This window comes from Dipodomys ordii, unplaced genomic scaffold (assembly GCF_000151885.1).
Source record: "Dipodomys ordii isolate 6190 unplaced genomic scaffold, Dord_2.0 Scaffold5, whole genome shotgun sequence".
In the NCBI taxonomy this organism is placed as follows: Eukaryota; Metazoa; Chordata; class Mammalia; order Rodentia; family Heteromyidae; genus Dipodomys; species Dipodomys ordii.
Genome location: NW_012267221.1, coordinates 27,006,730 through 27,027,186, shown reverse-complemented (window position 1 = coordinate 27,027,186; position 20,457 = coordinate 27,006,730). Strand labels below are relative to the sequence as shown.

General features: G+C 37.3%; 1 protein-coding gene across 1 annotated transcript in view; it reads left to right on the top strand.

The window, feature by feature from the left end:
- Window positions 1-20,457, top strand: part of Pde11a (phosphodiesterase 11A) — a 209,385-nt gene that overhangs the window by 17,877 nt on the left and 171,051 nt on the right. The window contains exon 3 of the mRNA XM_013028053.1: window positions 5,296-5,360. Coding sequence (XP_012883507.1) covers window positions 5,296-5,360 — 65 coding nt within the window. The remainder of the gene's footprint in view (window positions 1-5,295; window positions 5,361-20,457) is intronic.

Sequence of the window (20,457 nt, the reverse complement as noted above, 5' to 3'; positions counted from 1 at the left end):
CCAAGGTTTAGTACATGCTAGACAACTACTCTACTATTTGAGCTACTCCTTTGCCCACAGCCCTTTTGTTTTTATTTTTGTTTTTGAGATGGGAGTTTCACTAACTTTACCTGGGCTGGCCTTGGACTGGCCATCCTCTTGACTCTACCTTCCCATAAACTGGAATTACAGATGTGCACACACATGACCTCAGAAACTTTTCACAATGAAAGGAAATGATGATAGCTTATACCTGTAATCCTAGCTATTCTGAAGGTTGATATGTGAAGGTTGTGGTTGAAAGCCAGCTCAGGCAGGAAAGTCCATGAGATTCTTATCTCCAATTGGCCACCTAAAAGCTGGAAATGGAGCTGTGGCTCAAGTAGTACAGTGCTACCTTTGAGCAAAAATCCTCAGTGACAATGCTTGGGCCCTGAGTTCAAACCCCAGAACCAGCACAAAAGAAAAATAATCTCAAACAAATAAACCAGCAACACCCCACCTTACTTGAAGGAAGACTTTCCTACAACTGTGACATATGCATATTCTCAAATGTACTCTCTACCATTTGCCTTGGTGGCTACATTTCTATCTGAAATGCAATATATTCTTTTGGAATAAAAGATGGTAACTAAAAAAAAAATTTTTTTTTGGTCCAGTCATGGGGCCTGAACTCTGGGCCTTGGCACTGTCCCTCAGCTCTTCAGCTCAAGGCTAGCACTCTACCACTTGAGCCACAGCGCCACTTCCGGCTTTTTTCTTTTTGCTTATGTGGTGCTGAGGAATCGAACTCAGGGCCTCAGGCATGCAAGGCAAGCGCTCTACCACTGAGCCACCTTCCCAGCCCTAAAAAAAATTTCTTAGGATGATAATTCCACGAATCTCCTTTCTCAATTCCATAGGATTATTATCTGTCATTGGCCATTAACAAATAAGCTGAAAATAATAATTTTACCTGATCTAGAACTAGATTTTGTGGCCAATATGCCAGTATGTTATCAGTTATAACCACTCAGCTCTACTGTCACAGGGGAAAGTGTGTGTGGCTGTTTCAACAAAACTTTAATTATAAAAACTTAGAGTGAGGGCTGGGGAAGGTGGCTCAGTGATAGAGTGCTTGCCTTGCATGCATGAGGCCCTGGGTTCGATTCGTCAGTACCACATAAGCAGAAAAAAAAACAGAAGTGGTGCTGTGGCTCAAGTGGTAGAATGCTAACTTTGACCTGAAGAGACCTGAGGGACAGCGACCTGGCCCCACCACCGACAAAACAAAAACAAAAAACAACTTATGGTGAGCTAGACTTTGCCCATGTGTTGTCATTTGTCTACTTCTCACCTAGAGAACTGATACACGGTCATATTAATTTCTGTCTCAAGATTTACCCTATTTCTCAATTGTTCGTCTTTCTGTCTTCAGTGTGGAGAAGAGACCATGTATAGATAGTTTCTTACAATAATTTGGGGTGTGTGGGGAGTAATTTGACTTAGAGCATAACTTCAGGTTGCCCCTGAAGGAGATTGCACTAGTATTCCTCGTAGTAAATCCAGTAGGATTTTAAAATGTATACCTTAGACTTTGCATTTTTGTGGCAGTTTCATACTCACCATAACATGAGTCCAAAGCCTTGAAAGTCAAATGATCTAGACCAAGACTAATTTTATTTACATTATGGACCCCAGGCTACTATGTCTAGATGCCTGTGACCTCTAGCTTAGGCTCAGTGGTAGTTCTGTCCTCAACAGTTTTACTTCTCTGTTTGTTTGCTGTTGTTGTTGTGAACTCCTTGATGGGACTCAAATCTGCTTCTTTCTTTTTTTGTATTGCTTGCTACCAATTGTAAACCCTCAAATTTGTATTTCTCTCACTCTCTATCCAGTTTCTCTTCCTATAATGCTAAATGCTACTCTTTTATACAACTTAATGGCCCATAAATGTTTTTGTTCCACTATAGTCAGTTTTATAGAGAACATTCATGTTATTTCACTTATAAAAACTATTTTATACACATTTATACATTTTTCCAAGTATGTAAGTACTTCATCTTCGGAATTCTCCATTCAATTCATGGCCAAAAGAATTTAAAGCACTTTTGAACATAAGTGTAACAGTATTTGCTGATAAAAGTATTTTGAATGCTTATGTGCTAGGTTATATAACAGTATAAAAGGCAAAATTTCAAAGAAACAGAGTAAACAGAAAACAAAATTTGTAAGCAAAACTAAGCCAACAAATTTAAGACTAAATTATATTGCATACATTTTATTTGAATTACAGTTCATTTGAATTTAAACCTTTTGTTCTGAGTTTTTCAACAACTAAAGTAAACAATTTAATGGTTTTATAATTCCCTTAATCTAGTAAATAAAAAAACACCAAGTAACTAAATTACACTTCTCTGATCTGCACTTAGAAGTTTCCCCGTAAATGTTATTATTAGTCATTAGCATTTACTTCTCCAGAGAAACAAAATCCATACATTTATATTTTGTCTCTCCTCCTCACTGAGAGCTTATTTAGGAAAATTGTTTGATTCCACACATATATACCATGTATCCCCACAACCTCACCCACTCCAGCACTGTTTCTTACCCGACTCCATCCAAGAAAGCTTCTTTAATTTCAAGACTATGTTAATGTTGCTTTGGATTGTATTCTAATGGGGCAGTGATGTTTTTAAAATGTTATTTAAAACAAACAAGCAATCATTCCATATGACCATGGAGAATGCAAAGTCCCACATCTGCTGTATGCATTCTGGAAATCTAAAAAGCTAGTTGTATCTGAGACATTAATTTGGAATTGAACTTTACAACTTTGGGAGGGGGAAGAGTGGGGTTGGGGGAGAGAAGGGATAGTAGGAGAAAAACAAAGGAGCAGGTAACAATGTTCAACAAGAAATGTACCCATTACCTTACTCGTGTAACTATAACCCTTCTGTACAGCATCTTTACAACAAAGTAAAATTTCAAAAAAAAAAACAACAAACGAACAAGGGCTGGGAAGGTGCCTCAGTAGTAGACTGCTTGCCTTGCATGCTTGAGGCCCTGGGTTCAATTCCTCAGCACCACATAAGCAAAAAGAAAAAAGCCGGAAGTGGCACTATGGCTCAAGTGGTAGAGCGCTAGACTTGAGCTGAAGAGCTGAGGGACAGCGCCCAGGCCCAGAGTTCGGGCCCATGACCGGACCCCCCAAAAAACAAGAGCAAAAACAAAAAAAAGAACGAGAGTAGCCAATAGTGTAAGTCCTAGTTCATGAACAAAGGTCTGATTGTCAGGAGTGCTAGTATCTAAGGGCAAGAGAAGATGTCTTAAAGCTAACACAGAGAATTCACTCTTGGTCCTTTCCATTCTGTCCCAACCCTGGATGAATTGGATGATGCCCACCCATTCTGGTGACCATGATCTTCTTTACCCAACCTACAATTCAAATGCTAATCTCTTCCAGAAGCGCTGATACATACATAGTAAAGGATTGGTTATAATTGGCACTGTAGCACAAAGTGGTAGAGTGCTAGCTTTGAGAGAATAAGCTCAGAGACAGCATCCAGGCCCTGAGTTCAAGCCCAATGACTGACAAAGATACAAAAAGAATTGGCAATGTGCCCCATTTTCAGTAAGATGGCAGAGTGTAACCTAGAACATGATGAAAATGGAAGAATTTGTCATCTGAACAAAGTAGTGGAAAGAAATCACAAATAAAAAAGCCAAGGTGCATCTAGAACAAACTTTTTTTAGTATCTGTGATAATTCTCCATCTTGTAAACATACATAAAATGCTTCCATTTTATCCTATTATTGTTTTATGTCTAAGAATTGTTTGGGATATATTTTGAAGTATTTATTATTTGGTGCTAACCAATAATCTCAGTGATTTACTGGCCCTGTGACATTCATACCTAATTGTAGCTAGATCAAGTAACCCATACATTTGTTGGTTGAAGCAGTCAGAAGATTACTGATTCAAAGGGAGACGACACAGGTCTTACCATTTGTTAGACCCACATTGAAGAGAAGAATGTGCAACTAGAACTTAATGGTTGTAGCCACTTTTGGAAGATAAAATTTGAACAATAAGTGATTCTGTAGAGACTCAAATCACATAATATGAGATTAGAAATATGATTGCCACTGGTATTTCCTTGCATTTGAACTATTGTTACTGCCCTGAATTTACCTGGTTACACACAGTTGTTTTAGTGTTAGGTTTTCCTTCCTTTTTCCTCGTGTTGTATTTTCTTAGACTGGGCTCATGGTTCATGGATAAAACTTTAATCTTTCTTCCCAATTTACAACTCAGCTTGTCAGGTGCCCATCATTTCCTTGTAAATGGTTCATTTAAAAGGCTCTTGAAACATGAATGCATCTGGCAAAGGCAGATCTAAATATCACCCTGGAAAGGATCCAGTGACATCCCAATGGATTCCTACCAGCAAGGGAACACGTGTTCCTCTTACGTGTTTTGTTTTGTCAAGAAGGCTAGAAATGATGGCTTTTCCCACTCAATATTTGAAGTATTCAAAGGGTGAACCCTCTAGAGTGAGACAGATCTGCGCAGAGAGGCAGTTGCCTCATGTAATTGTGTAAAACTTTCTTTTAAAGATTAATTTTAATTTATTAATTTATTTTAATTTTAATTTATTAATTTTCTCATGAACAGACTGATAACAGAGATTTCTAGATATAATAGAAAAACTAAACAATCAAAGAAACTTCTAGTGAACTCAACTGTGGCTAATAACAAAATTACACTGCTATTTCTGTGCTCATTAATTCCCTTTCAGCATAATGATTTGGTCAGGCTCCTGCACTGGATGTGATAGTTTCATGGTATAGAAGAAAGAACAAAAATTCAGTTGTCTAGTGATCATTGAAGAAGATCACTGAAGTGTTACCACTGTGGTAACACCAAAATGCTCATCTGCGAACAACGATGAAACAAGGATGCTAACTTCAGGAGCCTGGGATTGATGGAGGGCATACTTTTGGAGGGGTGTTTATCCTTACTTGGCTCTCTATGATGGTAATTGGATTGTTACAAGGAACATTTTTTTAAGTATCTAAGTTAAGATTTCTTCTTGCCCGACCAGCATAGTTCATTGTAATATGGCATACAAATTTGGTAAAATGTGTTGAGATGTTGTCAATGTAGCAAAGTGTAGAATAAAAAGTTCCTTTTTTCTTATGATCTGTCTACTTAAAAGTAATACCTTCCTTTAATCTCCAATTATTATTGTAAGGGTGGAAGCATTTACTGTATTATTTTAAACTGTGAGAAAGCTTTAATTGACCTGGATTTACTGTCTTTGTATATGGCAGGTGGTGAAGTTTACTAAATCCTTTGAATTGCTGTCCCCAAAGTGCAGTGCTGATGCTGAGAACAGGTAGGGGGCCTGGGGTCTGTGTTTGTCCTTTGATGCTCTTTGTTCTTGGTGTAAGTGGAGTTGTGTTGTTCTTTGAAGATGGAAGTTATTCTTTCTCTAAATTGGCTGGCAAATGTTGCCAAATATCTCTTAAACTCTATTTTAGAGCTTAAATAAAAATCTATAGCCTCATAATGAATGTATATACATCTAGCTTGCAATCTGTTTTTAAGACTAAATTTTCATAATTAAATCTAATTAAAATATTGCCTTTGAATTTTAGTCTCTCTTTCCTCTGAACCTGGTACTGGGTTGGGATAAATTTTAAGGTATCTTGATATCTAAATTCAGGATCCAAGTTCTTTTTACAAGTGTATATGGAGAAGCAATGGAGGGAACCTGTTTCCTCTCAGCCACCAGTAACAATTTCTCCTTATATCAAACATTTGACTGAAACTGTTAATGAGTAAAGTTAGGTTTTAGGTACTCTTAAATATGTAGGAGACCTAATTTACTCCATTCTTCTGACCCTTTCTTTTATTCCTTTTTGTTTGCCTATATTTGGCCAATGATAACACCTTGCTAAAAAAAAATAAGTCTCCAATAATGAGATGTTTCTTTATTGGCATCTTTACATCTTTAACAATAGACGAAAGGTGGGCAGCATCTTCATTTGTTACTGCCCTGAATAACAGCAGAGCTGCTAAGAAAATAGCTCCATTTAGTTTGGACCTCTCTAGAGGAAGTACAGAAAAGTCATGCACAATGAAGAGATCTAGAAAAAGACAAATCTAGTGCCAGGGGCAGTATAAGGATGATGACAATGATGTCTAATAATGTAAGTGTTTCTGTTCATTAAGTACCACATGGTATAGTATTTTACATGCACTTTCTAAGAGGTTTTAATATTCATGAAGATGAGCTTATGTTCACATCTTTTATATTGTCCGTTTTTGAGACAAGGAGGCATAGAACTTATGGTTCTCTTGCTTTAGCCTCAGCTGGGCTTACAGGCATGTGCCACCACACCCTGCTCCAAGACAAAAGTATTTTTGGCAGTATTGATCTTGAATTCAGCGGGTCATGCTTCTACTACTTGACTCATGACCTCATCCCTTCTGCTTTAGATGGGATTTCCTGCTTTTGCCAGTGGTTGGTCTGGGACAATTATCTTTCTACCTTTGCCTCCCATGAAGCTGGGATGGAAGGCTTGTGCCACCACATTCAACTTCTGAAGTAGATGTTCCGTCCCTTTAAGTCATAGGAGAAAATCAAAGCTCAACAAGTTTTAGAAACTTGTTTGAGGCCTTGTAGCCAGTAATGGTATCCTCATATCCAAGGGCAACATTACCTCTCCCAACCTCTGCACTTTGATCCCATTGCGACATATAACTAAAATCGGACAATCAATCCCATAAAATGAACATCTCTTGAGATAGTGTTTCCCACATGTAGTGGATTAGTCTCAATCTGGTTTGGAGAATTTGGTGAAACTGGATCTTTGAGAGATTCTGATTGAAAGCATTAAAACGAAGTACTAAAGAATAAATATATTCAAATGGGAAATATCTGTTTCACAAGGTAATATTAATTTGGATTTTATGCCTATTATTGGCTTTAATTTAAGAAACTAATAAATTAAAACAGATACTAGTACTTTACTATTATTGAATATATGAAAGTTAAAAGAGGTCAGGGCTGCATATTGTATAATTCATTCATATGGAACTCTGTTTCTTTTTTAAAATTATCTTTAAATAGTTGTACAAAGGAGTTGCCATTCAACAAAGCAGTTTATGAATACAGTACATCTTGATCAACATCCCCCTTTTCATCATTCTCCTCCATCCTCCCCACCATACCTCTAACCTCAATTTTCTTATTTTTGTAGGATATATACTGAATTTTATAACTGTGTTCTCCCCCCTTCCTGTCTTCATTCATCTGTCTTTCTTTCTATCATTTCATACTGAGGATTTGAACTCAAATGTCTTTCACTTGCTAGGCAGAGTCTACAACTTGAGCCACAATTCCTACCCAAACAAACATTACAACAAGAAAACACATCAGTAGCTGCCAGAGGCTGAAGGTAGAGAAAAAGGGTAACTACAAAGAGAAACTGAGAAATTGAAGTTGCAATGTAACTGTCCTGCATCTTGTATTGTTTGTATTGACAAATGCAAATACAATTGTATTTGTAAAGATGTACAAATTGCACACTTAAAAGAGTGAACTTTACTCTCAGTAAAGTTCTCATATTTCAAAATGGAGAACCGAGGTCTTTTCTAAGAGGTTTTCATATTCATAAAAATGAGCTTACATTCACATCTGGATTCAGTGTCAACAAACCTATACCTAATGAAGATGTTTAGATACAGAGGGTTTCTAGTAAAATGCTCAGAATTTTTCCTATGTAGAATATTGTGAAATAACATCAAATACACTAGAGAAAATCTCTGTTGGTTTGGATTCCTTTAGCTGCTCATAACCTCTTACAAGTTATTTTTTTTCTTTTTCTTTTCTTTTTTTTTTTTTGGCCAGTCTTGGGGCTTGAACTCAGGTCCTAGACACTGTTCTTGAGCTTCTTTTGCTCAAGGCTAGCACTCTACCACTTGAGCCACAGCTCTGCTACCAGCTTTTTCTGTTTATGTGGTACTGAAGAATCAAACCCATGCTAGGTAAACACTCTACCACTGAGCCACATTCCCAGCCCACAAATCATATTTCTTTTTTTTTTAATTTAATTTTATTTTATTTATATCCTGCATGGGCAGGATAATGCGTACATTTCTTACCAAGCATTGCAGCCCCCTCCTTTGTTTACCCTTCCCATCCCTTCCCAGCCTCCCCCCTCCCCCCCATCCCAATCCTTCTCCTTCCCCCCTCCCCCCCCATTCCTCACCCTACCCCACCCCCGCACCGACGTTGTAAAGCTCGTTTTGGACATGACAACTTGTACTTCTCACAGTAAGCCAGGCCCAAAGAAACATAGGTCCCATGGTTTCCCTTATTTGCAATATCTAGTATATGTATGAGTCAAGCGGAAAAGGTCAGATAATGTGATGTCAGGAAAATGAACCCTTAGATATGTATTTTAATGTTTTTTCTTTCATGCATGTGTTTTGTTGCTTTGTATGTCCCTCCCCCACAGTATAACCCCTGCTTTCACTATATTTGATGTCAGTATAACTTGTGGAGGAGATGGGGAAAAACCAGTTATTTAAGGATACAGGTGGATCTGACACAAATCATATTTCTAAAGGAACTATTAAAACCTTAAGTTTCTGTTATGGGGCTAGGTTTTGGGTAGGGTTGAAGCCTGTCAGCAATCAGTAGCTTTTTCCTCAGGAACTAGCTCCTGAGACACTCACTCACACAGCCCAGCCTGAAGCCATTCTCAGGATTTATGTTTACTGAGATTCCAGTTGTTTTTCTTTTACCCTCAGGCAGCTGGGGCTGCAGCTTGTGCTACAATGGAATGGGGCAGCCTCTGGCTCTGTTTACCCAGTGAAGAAAGTCACTCCTTTCTGGGTGGAGTTATCTCTGCCTGGGAATGGCAACTTTCTCTTGGGGTGGAGCTGAGCTCAGCAGGTCAGGTTCCTTTGACCTGTAGAATGGCTCCTATAGTCTTCTTCCAAGGCCTGAGTTGCGAGCTGCTCCGGCCCTGTCTTTATCAGTATCAAAATGGGAGTTCTTCTCTGGTGGTGGGAAAGGGGCTACCTTCCCACCACTACACCTTGAAAAGGGATGAGGATGTCTTGTATGGTACTCACTGCCTTTCCCTTGGTTTCGGGGCTGCCCATAGTCTGCAACTGTCTGTGGTAAGCAGGACGAAGATTTCTGCTCCTTGTTGCTGTTGTTTTTAATGTACTTATAATGTAGTGTGTCATTTTTGTTTCTTTTGTATGTTCTTCCCCATGGTATAACCCCGGTTTTCACTGTATTTGATTCTGGTGCCCAGCATCTTGTATATACAATTTTATAATTTGGGCAGGGGAAGGGAAATAACAAAATGCTGAAATAAGTTACAGGTTGACCCATTGTAACAATGAAATGTACAAGACACTATGTTGCAAATAAACTTTAGAGCCTGGGGGGTGAGGAGAAGGAGAAATTGGGGAGGTAAGAAAGGAAAGGATGGTAGGGGAAAAACAAAGGAGGGGCGTAACAATGTTTGCTAGGAAATATACTTACCTTACTCATGTAACTGTAATCCCTTTATACAGTATCTTTACAATAAAAAATAAATATTAAAAATACAACCTTCAAAATTCCAATACTTCTATATTATTGTTTTTATATCACATATATGCTTTCATGGTCACTTCTGGCTGGATTATTTTAATGTCAAAAGAACTTCCATGTCAAAATGAAATGACCCAAGGCCCAGACTGCCCGAAGAAAACTTTCTGATAATAAAAAAAGAAAAAGAAAGGTCAGCTTTTCTATGAAGAGCCATTTTAAAAGTGCCTTTGAACTTTGACATTATGAGTCAGTACTGTTTATCATTCTATTTATGGCTTTTAAATTAATGGATGATGTTCATTTATCTCAGAAGACATTTCCTTCATTGTCCAGTAATTTTCTTCTTTGTAGAAGTGCACCCAGTCATTTATTGGAACAACTGGCTCTACCATTTACTTTGTTTAAGGCATGGAAGGAACATGGAAACAGGCCACAAGTCTACAAATCATAGCATGCTCTCAACACCACTGTCTATCTTTCTCTTAACCTTTTATCACTCTACATCTTTGCAGTAGATAATGTTGATTAAATCCTCAGTCCTCTGGACATCATTCCAAGATATAGTAGTATAGCTTTTAAAAGACAAGCTTCACATTACAATGCTTCATAGTACTATTTCAGAATCCTCCAGTTTGACAATCCTTGTAGACATTTCTTTTAATAAGTTAATTGTTGACTCACAGTTCTGCTTAGCATCTTAAGCTGTTAATTCCTTAGTGTTAGCTGGTCTTCTTGTGGTCTATATCCCGTGAACACCTACCAACTCAAGAGGTAGAAATGCTTTGACTCATCCTTCTCTGTTAAATGTGTTCTTCCTCTGGAACACTTTGACAACACCTCCAGTGATAAGAGTTTCATTGTTGTAATGGACTTCCACTGATAAGGAATTCTAACTGTTAAAAAAAAAGCATTTTGTAGCCACATGATGTAATTCTAGCTACTCAGTAGAATGAAATCTAAAGGATCTCAGTTTGAAGCCATCTTTCACAGAAATGTCTGTGAGACTTCATCCACAATAACCAGCACAAGGCTAGATTGGAGGAATGGCCCAAGGAGTAGAGCACCAGTCAAACAAGCTGACTAAATGTGGGGTTCTGAGTTCAAAACCCCAGAGATGCAAAGAAAAAAAAGTGCATCTTATGGTGAATTACATTCTTATAACCTCTCCCTATGGCTTATAAATGTATCCATTAGAGATATCCATTTTATTCAACAGCAGTATATTGAATGCCTTCTGGATACTGGGCACTGTGTTAGGTGTTAGGTGGTGGGGTTTTAGCGATTAAAATTATTTTTTAAAAAACAGCAGTCTCTGACCTCATGGATCTCACAATCAATGAACAGTGGAGAAAGTGGTAGAAGCAGGTTAAGAATATATTATCTGACTTAATCATCAGATTCTAACTGAAAGTAGAGTCACATTAACAATAATAATTTATATCTAGCTATCTGCTTAGTCACTTCTCTGTACTATAGACCCCACATATCCTTGAAAAAGCAATTCTGGAAGTACTTAAGAAAGTCTTTAAGAATTTTTTTAAAAAATTTATTGCTGTATTATCACTTCTCCCAGGAGACCCTATTTTAAAAATAAAGCAAAACAGAGCTAGAGGCATGGCTCAAGTGGTAGAGCACCTTCTTTAAAAAGAAAATACAGAGTTTAATAGAATCATCAAAGAAAGGTTACTCTCTGTAAAGTATCTGTTTTAAGTGATATTTTAATTGAGGAAGATTCCTTCTCCTTTGTAATAAATTATTCAGTTTTTTATTTGTATTGCTGGCTTGAACTCGGGGCCTGGGCACTATGCTCGTGCTCTTTTTGCTAAAGGCTCTACCACTTCGAGCCACTGCTCTACTTCCTGTTTTCTGGTAGTTAAATTGGAGATCAGTCTCACAGATTTCCTGCCCAGGCTGGCTTTGAACAGCAATCCTCAGATTTCAGCCTGCTGAGTGGCTAGGATTACATGTGTTAACCACTAGTGCAAGGATAAATTATTATTTTATTAAAAAGTCTACCCTTCATTCTTAGCTGAAGCAGAAATCTATTATACACAGGCAAATTAAGAAGAGAGACACACACATGTTATCAATGCATGTAGCTCATTTATGCATGGGAGAAAGGCAGGGGAAAATGAGTAATTCTCAATGGTGAGGCTTAGAAATGTGGCTTACATTCCATCTTCTTTTTCAATCTTTTTTTTTTTTTTTTTTGGTTGGTCATGGGGCTTGAACTTTAGGCCTGGGAGTTTTCCCTGAGCTCTTCCGTTCAAGGCGAGCACTCTACCACTTGAGCCACAGCGCCACTTCCAGTTTTCTAGGGGTTTATTGGAGTCTCATGGTTTCCTGCCTGGCTGACTTTGACCCATGATCCTCAGATCTCCTGAGTAGCTAGGATTACAGGCGTGGGCCACCGGTGCCCAGCCTTTTCAGTCTTCTTGATGTGGTAAAGATACTGAGATCAAGCCACTTGCCTCAGGTCTAAAATTTTAGGAACACAAAGGAACTCAGTAATAAAGATAAGTAACATTTCAAAGCCGGGCGCTGGTGGCTCACGCCTGTAATCCTAGCTACTCAGGAGGCTGAGATCTGAGGATCGCGGTTCAAAGCCAGCCCGGGCAGGAGAGACCGTGAGACTCCTATCTCCAATAAACCACTAGAAAACCGGAAGTGGCGTTGTAGCTCAAGTGGTAGAGCGCTCGCCTTGAGCTGAAGAGCTGAGGGACAGCGCCCAGGCCCAGAGTTCAAGCCCCACGGCCGACCAAAAAAAAAAAAAAAAAAGATAAGTAACATTTCAATGACATTTTGTGGGGGTGGTACAAAAGTTGGAGCTCAGGGCTTCATGCTTGCTAAGCAGGTGCTTTACCACTTGAGTCACAGCTGTAGCCCTTTTTGCTCTGGTTACTTATGAGCTAGAATCTTGCGGGGTTTTTTTCCTCAAGAGCAGTCCAGGCCTTATAAGCTTTCTATAAGCTGACTGTGGGCTTTCTATCTATACTTGCCTCCATATCTAAGATGACAGATGAATGTCACTACTCTTACCTTTTCGTTTTGAGATATGTCTTTCTTTTTGCCCAGAATCTTTCTGATCTTAGTTTTCCAATAGCTAGAATTGCAAATGTGAGTCACTGTGCTGGGTTTTTAATGTCATATTTATATATATGTATACATACATATATATATAAACTAATGCAAAAATCAATAGCAGGATCAATCCTCAATGACAAAATGTCAAAAATCATTTTTGTTTTCAGGGGCTAGGGATTCAATCCAAGATTTTGTATTTGTGAGGCAAATATTTTACTCATTGGCTACATCCCTAGCCCCAAAGCATTTTGAAAGACAAAAATTTGCCTTATATACTGGTATATGCTTAATTACCAGTACTCAGGAAATTGAGATATGAGGATCACCAGCCTGGGCTAAAGAGGGAGACCCTATCCCAAAACACCAATAAAAATAACAAAAGGCAGATTTTTTATTTTTCCTCAGGATTTAATATGGCTGAACAAAGTATTGTCTTGAAATGTCACAATATCTAGTCATGATAAGAACCTCTTAGTACTTGCTTGGGTAGTTTGGGATAGGTTTTTGATATTTGTGACCTTCACATACACATGCTCCATAAAGATGTAAATATGTCTAGAGAATAAGGCCTTGGAGTGCACGTTAGATTGAAATTCCTTCTAGGCATAAGCTTGTAGAAGTTGATGGCTTTGAGTATTTCTGAGAGTAATACTTAACACTTATAAGCCTGCAAGAGCGTGTTGGTCACTTACCCTCTCTGAGCCTTAGCTTCCTCATTTGTAAGAGGGGAACAATTGTCTCTAACTCAAAGGGCATTTGTGAGATTGAGACAACCTGAATCTGATGGATACTAGGCTTCCAATGACAGTTTATGCTCTTTCTTTAATTAAATAAGAAATCATTACAATGACAATATTGGATTCACAGAATTACAGCTTCCTGGAACTCTATGGCTAGAAGAAGCATCTAATAGACATTATCTATTTTATCTCCCTCATTTAATAACTGAGGGTATTAGTCTCCTGAGGCTTCAATAATACATCATTGCAAACTTGGTGACTTACAACAATAGAAAAATCTCTCACAATTCTAGATACCCCTGGGTTTGTAGATACCTCATGCCAATTGCTGCCTGTCTTTGCATAGTCTTCCTTCTATGTTTCTCCTCTCTAGTAAAGACTCTAGTCATTGGCTTTACCACCCAACCTAAATCTAGCCTTAGTCCATTTCAAGATCCCTAACTAATTACATCTGTAAAGACCTTATTTCCAAATAAGATTTCGTTTTGATTTTTGGGTTAAATAACTTTGGATGGTAGTGGGGGCAATCTCTGAAATAATATTTAAAAATAAATGGAGTTCTAATCTTAAATAGTTCTTTGGTCTTCAAAGAGGCCAGAGCTACACAAAGAAAACTTTGGAATAGAAAACCAGGCTCCAGCACCCCATGACTCCAGCAAGCCTAAAACCAAATGGACTACAGAGTAGGCACAGTTCTAAAATGAGCACAATATAGTATAAATCCTTTACTTGCCTGGGATAAAGATAACTACTGGGAAAATCCCTACACATTCCAGTCCAGATATGTTCCTCAGCCCCTGCCTAAATCCTCTTCCTAGACTCTTGAAAATCATGCATTTTAGTTTCCTATTGCTATAAAAACAAATGACCACAAATGTAATGGCTCCAAACAAATCCATCCATATTACGGTAAATTTCCGACTTCTAGAACTTTGAGATAATACATGGGCACTATTTTAAGTTGCTTTCTTCATAGTAATTTGTTATAGCAATAGATAACAAAAGCACAGCTACCATGAGTTTGAACCCAATTTAATATGAGGATAAATTAAAATCAACGATATCATTTACACAGTACTCATACACATACATGTACATGCGCACATGAAGGCATGAATGACAAGTGAGCTATGAGTGGTATACAGCATAAGGAATGGATGCCCAGGATCCCTACATTACCTTTCAAATTATGCTATGTCTTGATTCATTCTTTAGACATGCATCTTCAACAGTTAAGGAATTGCTGGTACACTACAGAAACCCATAGTTTCCCTTATTTGCAATAATTAGTATACATCTAGGATAAGTTTATCAGATGAGCAGAATAGCTCAATAGCTATGAACATATAACATGACACTAAGCTAAATGAACTCCAAGATATGGACACTAGGGATTTTTCTTTGTTGTTTTTAATGTACTTTGTGAATTTTTTTTCTTTTGTATGTTCTTTCCCCTATGCTACATCCCCTATATCACTGCATTTGATTTTGATATGCTGGTAGTGTATGCATGTTTATTTGAATTAGGGAAGAGAAGGAGAACAACAGAGTGGTGAGACAAAGGATAGGGGGAACCAATGCAACAGCGACATACGGAAGACAATATGTGGGAAGTGATCTGTAATAACTTGGGTGTGGGGTGGGAGGAGGAGGCGAAGTAGGAGAAAAATGAAGAAGGGGTAACAAGTTTGACAAGAAATATACTTATTACCTTACTTTTGTAACTGTAACCGCTCTATATATCACCTTGATGATAAAAAAAGAAACCCTTAAAATTGTTTGCAACAAACTATGGATTAAGCAGTTGAGAAAAGCATTGCAAGTTTTATTTTACCTAAAAGCTTTCAGATTATACCCCCTTAGAAGAAGGTCTTGGGATGATTCCAGACTTCACCATCAATGTCCTGATCATTGATGGTATCAGTGAACATTGATGACTCTCAGTTGGGAAGTGATTCTCAACAGTGACAATCCAAACAAGAAGAAATTTAGCAATAAACAATTTCTTTTGCTTGTAAATTTTCTTTAATGTATAACCAACTGATACAGAACTAATTTTTTTCTTAAAGAATGGGATATGATAAAATTTAAGCCTAAACAATGTTTAAATATAAGACTAAGCCAGATACAAATGGCTTACACCTATAATACTAGCTAACCAAGAATCTGAGATCTGGATTGAGACAGTTTGAAGTCAGCCTTGGCAGAAATTTCCTCAAGACTGTCTTCACTAAGCCAGCAAAAAGCCAGGCTGAAGGAATGGCACAAGTGATAAAGCCATACCTGTGCAGCAGACTGAATATGGGGCTTTGAATTCAGACCTACAAACTGGAAAAATACAACAAAATAAGATATTTTTCTGATAATAATGCTTGTTTCTGGCAGCTTTCTTTCCAATTGCTTAAAAACAACAGTGCATTTGCAGTTAGTGATATCATAAATTCAATTAAACAATCTGAACCTACCACACCTTACTTTTCCTGTGGCTTTTCTACCCCATAGTTGACCTACATTTACCTGGAGGGTACATACACCTGAACTATGAAAAGCACCTGAGAAATTAGGATTTCTTTCCATTTTAAGATTGAGCAGCTCTATTATTCCTTTCAACATTTGCTGAACATTTGTTTTCCAACACTTGTTGAAGTGTTTTCCAACATTTATTGTCCACATCATATTTTTCAGGTCTGAATAATAAAATATACTTCAATTCCTTGGTGTTTTTTGCTTTCTTTACTAATTTGTGTGGCATCTAGTGTTACAGACAAATCACTTCTGACACAATTGCTAGCTAAGGTCCAGATAGAAACCATGGGCAACAAGAAGTTCCTTCAGTGCCCCTAGAAGAAATGAATGTGTAGCATCTGTTTCACTTCTAGCAATGGTCTGCAAGCATTCCTGGCTTCTCTTTTTGAACTATTCTTAACTCCAGATTCAATGTTCCAAATCATCTCAATTTAAAAGAGGAATTTTCTTCCATGAATCACCCTTCTTCCAGAAAATGAAAGAATGGCCTGTATTGTTGGTTCAAGTCTTTATTAGCAACATTCCCAGGATTGAGCTTGGGATAAACTGTATTAGTCCAGAGAGAGCATGTGATGATGAGGAAGGGTCTTCCATATTCTCAACACACTGTGAGTTTTAGAGCTCTCAGGTTGAGTTGACCCAGATGAGGTGATCTCTGGCATCTCATCTGATTATGAATGTGATTCTGCCTCCAGATTGGTTAACTGAATGCCTCCAGAAAGTCTACTATGATTCATCCACTTGATCACTATCATTAAAGGTACATGACCTTGATAAGTCTTTGGGGAACCAGAGAAATTCTGGGGAACCTTGACAAATGTCTTTACTGTGGCTCCTGGATGTGCCGACTTCATGGTCAATCTCTTAGGTCATGACTTTCAGTTTTTTCAAATGCGATCAACAATAAGAATATTGAAATCTAGTTAATGGATATAAACATATCCACAAATAGACACATACATCTAAAATAAAAATTTGATCAAGCTGTATTTTACTCTGTATGTATATTCTTATCTTTTCTAAGACAAAATAAAGAACCCTGCTTTCCTGACTTACTAAATTGATTTCCTCATAGTTTGAAATACTATGATCTTGGTGCATAAGCTTGGTCTGGGTTAACCAGGCAGTGGTTGTAGTTTCAATTGTAATCATATAATATTTAAATTAAATAATAGTGAAGTACAATGATTGGGTAAAGTGGTATTTTCTAAGCATTCTAGAACTTCTTCACTTAAATACATATTGTTATTCAAAGTAGGCACTCTTGTGGAATGGATGGCTTATTGGTTTTTTTTTACATCTATTTAGTACAAGTGAATTAAATGTGTTACATAAACAAATTTTAGGATCCTGTGGCCATGCAGAGTAACCATCTCCCATAGTCTTTTTTTTTCTTTAATGTGAAAAGTTTCTGCCTGTTGACAGTCTCATTTTACTTCATTGAAGGTCAATGTTACATATCTTCACTTATATCCAGAGATACATTTGATTTCCTTCTATATTCAAATTTGATAAAGTTTTAGATATGTTTCTCTGGTGTTCTAAATATTTATAAAAGAACCTATGGTTTTGCTTATTTTCACAAATGGAATCATAGCTTAGAAATTTCTGTGAATTATATTCTTTTTTAAATTTTTATTTTATTGTAAAGATGCTGTACAGAGGGGTTACATTTACATGAGTAAGGTACATTTCTCATGGAACATTGTTACCCACTCCATTGCTGTTCCCCCAGTATCCCTTCCCTCCCCTCACTCCTTCTTCCGCTTCCCAAAGTTGTAAAGTTCATTTCCGACATAGGGTCCAGTGAGTATCATTGTTTCAACGGGTTGTCTTTTGTACTTCTTTCAGCATTTTGTTATTTCACTTTTCTTCCCCTAATCAGATAAATACACATACAAGGCCCTACCAGGACCTTCCAGCCATAGTTCAAGTACTAGACTGGAATCAACTTTAGATCTATTTTAGTGAGTCAGCTCCTGTCCTTCAAGCAATATATGCCAAGGTTAGAAGAACAAAGAAATTTTTTAGGGAAAAATGATTGTAAAGCATAAAGAAGGAAGGATCAAGAATAGGTAGAAAAAGCCTTGACACAGTGATTTGAGATAGAAGAGAGGAAAATAAAGAACAAATAAGAAGAGTCTCAAATAATAGAAAAAGTCTCAGCCCTGGCAATGGGAAGTCCCAAACAGTGGAAGAGTTGGAAGAGTCTTGCATCCATACGAGTGCCCCACACCCCACTTTCTATGCTGAGAACTGGCAGGGCAAGTTGGATCCAAAGGGGTAGAGATGAGATGGACAGTCAGCTATGCTCCCTGGTGAAGGGTGTCTCAGCATTTAGTGATGGCCACAGCATTTAGTGAGGAGCTTGATACTTATTACTAGATTTAATTAACTTTCTAAAACTCTTTTTGGCTATTCTGTCTTGGCAACATAATTGCATCTTTGTACATAAATTTTCTTATCATTAAAGTATCTAAGCTTTTTCCCTTGAGATTGAATTCACATACCATAAAATTATCCTTTAAATATTCGATTCAATGGATATTCACAAAGTTGCATATCCATAACAATGTCTTTTTCTGGAATATTTTCATTACTCCAAAGAGAAACTATTTTTTCTTGTTGTCATTCCACTCTCCACCCCTCCCAGACTTCTGCAAATGCAGAAGTCTCTATACATTTTGACTCTATACATTTGCCTATTCTGGATCTTTCATATGGTTGAATCATGCAATATGTTGCCTTTTATGTGTAGTGTTTCATGTTTAGTGTAATGTTCTTACTGTTCATCCAACATGTACTTATTCTTTCATCTTTTTTCAGTGCTGAATAATATTTCTTTGTATGGATATGCAACCTTTTGTTTAGCCACTCACCAATTGATGGTACTGTCTCTACTTCTTGACTATGAACAATCCTGCTCAAATCATGGGTACATATATGTTTTCAGTTCTCTTGGGTATAGGCCTAGAAGTGAAATTTATGGATGATGTTGTCATTCCGTGCTTAACTTTCACAAATTGTTTTCTACTGTGGCTATACCACCAATACTGCAATTAAGATAATTGAGAAATAATTCTTGTTTTTTTATGTTCCACCAACAATGTATAAGGATTCCAATTTCTCCAGATTTTCACCAATAGTTCTTTTTCCTTTTTAGTATAGCTATCCCAGCAAATGTGAAATACATTTCACTGTGGTTTGATTTGTATTTCTCTAATTGCAAGAGTTCTTTGTAAATTCTTGGTACAAGTCATGATTTATGTATTTTTTCCATTCTGTGAGTTTTCCTCTCCTTTTCTTGATGGTGTCCATCAATACATAAAAGTTTTTAAATTTAATGAAGTTAAATTTGACTTTTTCTGTCACTTGTGCTTTTAGTTAATTGCTTAATTCAAGTCATGAAGACTGATGTCCATGTCATCTTCTAGGCATTTGATGATTTTACTCTTATACCTAAATTTTTATCCACCTTCAGTTAACTTTTTATGTGGTATGAAACAGGGCTCTAAATATTGATTTATATGAGGTATCCAGTTGTCTAAGCAAAAGTAATTGGAAAGACTATTCTTTTCCCCCATTGAAGTATCTTGGTACTTTCATAAAAAATCACTTGATGTTAAGAGTATAGGTTTATTTCTAGACTCTCAATTATGTTCTTTTGCTCTATTTTCCTTTCCTTTTACCACATTGTCATGATTACTGGAATTTTTCACAAGGTTTTTTTTTTTTTTAATTGTGAAAATACCATACAGACGGGGTTACAATTATATGGGCAAGATAGTGAGTGCATTTCTTATCAAGCATTGTTGCCTCCTCCTTTGTTTCCCCATACCATCCCTTTTCCTCTCCACCCTCCTACCCTCACACCCTCTTACCATTCCCACATCCCCCCACCTCCCACCTCGACAAAGTTGTAAAGTTTGTTTTTCGACATAACGTCTTATACATCTCATTGTTGAGATGGGTCCCCTGTATCCCTATTTAAACAATTCATTTTTCCCCTTCCCCTCCACAAATTATATCAACATCAAATACAGTGAAAACAGGGCTTATACCATGGGGGAGGTACATACAAAGCAACAAAGCAATCATCATAAATATGTTAGAAACCCACTTTGGAAAGTAGTATGGAGGTTCCTCAAAAGACTCCATATAGAGCTCCCTTATGACCCAGCAATCCCACTTATGGGCATTTACCCAAATGTTTACAAACAAGACCACACTAAAGCTAGCAGCACAACTATGTTTATTGCAGCATTATTTACCATAGCTAAGATCTGGAACCAACCCAGATGCCCCTCAGTAGATGAATGGATCAAGAAAATGTGGTATATATATATACACAATGTCAGAAAGAATGACATTGCCCCATTTGTTAGGAAATGAAAAGGCTTGGAAAAAATTATATTAACTGAAGTAATCCAGGCCCAAAGAAACATAGGTCCCATGGTTTCCCTTATTTGCAATATCTAGTATATGTCTGAGTCAAGCAGAAAAGGTCAGATAAGGTGATGTTA